At 45.7% G+C, this 3,308-nt stretch overlaps 1 protein-coding gene across 1 annotated transcript; it reads left to right on the top strand.

The window, feature by feature from the left end:
• Positions 1-1,266: 1,266 nt before the first annotated feature.
• On the top strand, positions 1,267-3,081 carry LOC112468836 (histone demethylase UTY-like). Its single transcript, XM_025038199.1, has 3 exons — positions 1,267-1,667; positions 2,240-2,493; positions 2,935-3,081. The coding sequence occupies exons 1-3, from the start codon at positions 1,600-1,602 to the stop codon at positions 3,045-3,047; spliced, it is 435 nt and encodes a 144-aa protein (XP_024893967.1). The 5' UTR covers positions 1,267-1,599; the 3' UTR covers positions 3,048-3,081.
• The last annotated feature ends 227 nt before the right edge of the window (positions 3,082-3,308 follow it).

Here is a 3,308-nt window from a genome sequence, read left to right as displayed (position 1 = left end):
AGTAGCAGTTTCATTGGCTTAAACCGAACCTTAACACCGGGCCTTAGGGCCAATTTCACCAACCACAGTTAGCTTAACCGATGGTTAAAGTTAGCAGAATTGACCAATAGAAATGAATCCACCCTGCTTTCTATTGGTCAATCCTGCTAACTTTAACCGTCGGTTAAGCTAACTGTGGTTGGTGAAAATGCCGTAAGTACGTAAAACGTAAGCGTAAGAAAATCTATCAATCCCAATCGAGTCCCAGCGCAATACTTGATTGGGATTGGTCGATTTTCTTACGCTTACGTTTTACGTCCTTACGCGATTTTGTGTGTGAAGGCCTTAAGGGCCAAAGCACATATGACAGTCGGTAATCGTGGACGTAAGTAAGGGCCAAAGCACATATGACAGTCGTAGTCGTGGACGTAAGGGCCAAAGCACATAACATGGCGTAGCGATATACGACGGTCGTAGTCCTCGACCTGACAAATCAAGATACGCCAAAGCTTGTGCGTTAGGGTCAAAGCACATAACATGGCGTAGCGATATACGACGGTCGTAGTCCTCGACCTGACAGATCAGGATACGCCAAAGCTTGTGCGTTACTTACGTCCACGACTACGACTGTTATATGTGCTTTGGCTCTTACTTACGTCCACGACTACGACTGTCATATGTGCTTTGGCCCTAAGTAAAGGCTATTCTACAATTGCGTAAAAGTAGGGTTGTAGGAGTAGGAGTAGTAGTAGTCGTGAATCTTGTACAACAGATCAATCTACAATAGAGTAAGGGCCAAAGCACATATGACAGTTGTAGTCGTGGATGTAAGTAACGCACAAGCTTTGGCGTATCCTAATTTGTCAGGTCGAGGACTACGACTACGACCATCGTATATCGCTACGCCATGTTATGTGCTTTGACCCTAAGGGCCCGGACACACACTTTTTCGTAACAGTAACAGTAGGATTTCGACCAATCGTGTTACTCGATTCGGGAACGTACGGCCGTACGTTTTCGAATCGAGCAACGCGATTGGTCGAAATCCTACTGTTACTGTTACGAAAAAGTGTGTGTGGCCAGCTTAACGCACAAGCTTTGGTGTATCCTGATTTGTCAGGTCGAGGACCACGAGGACTACGACTGTCGTATATCGCTACGCCATGTTGTGTCGCCGCGCCGGCGCGCCGAGCCGCCGCCGCGTGAACTCACATATGGTTCGCACGGCCGTCGCCGCCGTCGCTGTCGCTATTGTCGCCGTTCAGCTGCTCAAGCTGCTGTGCCTGCTGCCTGCTGTTAGGCCTGTTAGCTATAGTGCTATCTCGCCGATAACTCGCTCGTCACGATGAGGTGACGGCGCCGCGGGCCTGATTCGCGTATGATCGCGCGCGCGCGCGCGCGACTTCTTTCTTCTTTGTCGACACAGGTCTCGGAGTCATCGTCGTCGTCGTCGTCGTACTCGTCGTGGTCGTCGTCGTCGTCGTGGTCGTCGTGGTCGTGCGTAATTTCCGTCTCGCGCGGGTCGCAGATGTGAGACGTGCGAGTTTTACCGGGACCGAAACGTAGAGAGCGAGAGCGAGAGCGAGAGTGAGAGAAAGAGAGGGAGAGAGCGTGCGTAAAATGGCACAGGACACCGACGATATCAACCTCACGCCGCAGGAGTTGCAGACGCTGTCGGAGTTGGACAGGTGATTAACTCTGCTCGGTTTTTGCGCGTATCTCGAGTCTTTCTCGACTGCGGATTTAACGTTGCGGTTTCACGTCCCGTCGAGGCGACGAGTCACGTCATGGTATAACCTAGAAACGCGTTTGACAGCACGCGCTCGTGCGCAACCTACTGACACCGTTTTCGCGCTTCATTGGCTGCATTCGGAGAGCGTGCTATTAGCGCTATTGTATCATTCTATCTTTATCGCTCATTAAATGTAAAACAAGGATAGAATAAGCAAATAGCGCTAATAGCGCGCTCCCCGAATGCAGCCCGACTGTACCACATTCCGCGGATACGCCGCGAGATCTTTTGCGATAATAAAACCGCGATGCGCGGGTAAAGCCGAAAACACCGCGTCTCGCTTCGCGAGATTTTTTTAATCGCCGGCGCGCGGTGTCGACGGCAACGAGCGGCTGATCACAGGCTGACGTAAACATGAACGTCAAGGGAGCCCGGGTTTTCCGATAGCGGACGGAATGCACGCCTACAACCGTAAATGCGACAATGCGATCTAATAGAAGGCACTTTCTCTCTTGTATCCGTGCACAGTCGTCAGTTTGGCTTCCTCAAACTGAACTCCCCAGAGCAGACGAAGAAAAAGGCCCTGGTGGTACGTGCTATCAAATACCTGGAACGCATGCTGGTTCAGGCCCAGGCGGAGAAGCAGCGCAGGAAAGCCGATAATACAAAAGCGTGCCTGGACGACAAGGAAAACGAGGATGAAGCTAAGGGGATAAGCATCGATCCCAAGACGTACTGCAAACTGGGACATTTTCATTTACTTTTAGAGGATTACAGCAAAGGTACAGCTTCCTTCCTGTTTTGTTCTTGCCATAAAACAGCCTGGAACAGACTGTTTCACGTCTGTTCAAGATTTGGACTCATTTGCGAATTAATCGGTTGATTCGAGATTTACTTTATAATTGATAACATTCTTTCAAGCAAATGGAATTTTCTTTAATTTTTCTTAATCTTAAATAAACACTTGTTTGTGTAAAATAGACAAATAGACAAATAGACATTAGGGAGTAACATTAAACTTGAGGTTGTTGACATTCCAGTGATTGAGAAACCTGTCAAAACAAATGGTGACAGAGCCTTCCAGGGGCTTTGAATCGAATTCCATTGATTAACCTATTTTCTTTAAATCTTTACCTCGTGTAAAATGATTTTTATTTTATTCGATTTTTATTAACGCGGAGCAGACTCACTCTGATGAGTTTTCTTCTTTTTTCTTATCACAGCGATGTCAGCATATCAGAAATTCTACTCTTTAAAAGGCGACTACTGGAAGGATGCTTCGTTTCTATATGGGTTGGGCCTTGTTTACTTCCATTTCAACGCCTTCCAATGGTGAGTGCAAATAATTTTTTTTAATTATATGCGCGTGGAGTGGTGAATTTTATTACAAAATTCATGTGCAATATTCGATGCATGATTGTATCTCGTGACCCTAATTTTAGTAATATGAATTAAATAAAGTAAAATCAAATTAATTGTGAATTAATTAATTTGAAATAAATGAATTTAATCAATAATAAATTGCTAAATTTAAATAAACTAATATTTATAATAAATAAATTCCAATTTTATCCAATAAATAAAAACCAATTCTATC

Source organism: Temnothorax curvispinosus, unplaced genomic scaffold (assembly GCF_003070985.1).
Source record: "Temnothorax curvispinosus isolate PA1 unplaced genomic scaffold, ASM307098v1 QBEX01002147.1, whole genome shotgun sequence".
In the NCBI taxonomy this organism is placed as follows: Eukaryota; Metazoa; Arthropoda; class Insecta; order Hymenoptera; family Formicidae; genus Temnothorax; species Temnothorax curvispinosus.
The sequence above is the reverse complement of the archived record's forward strand: the minus strand, read 5'-3'. Positions and strand labels throughout refer to the sequence as shown.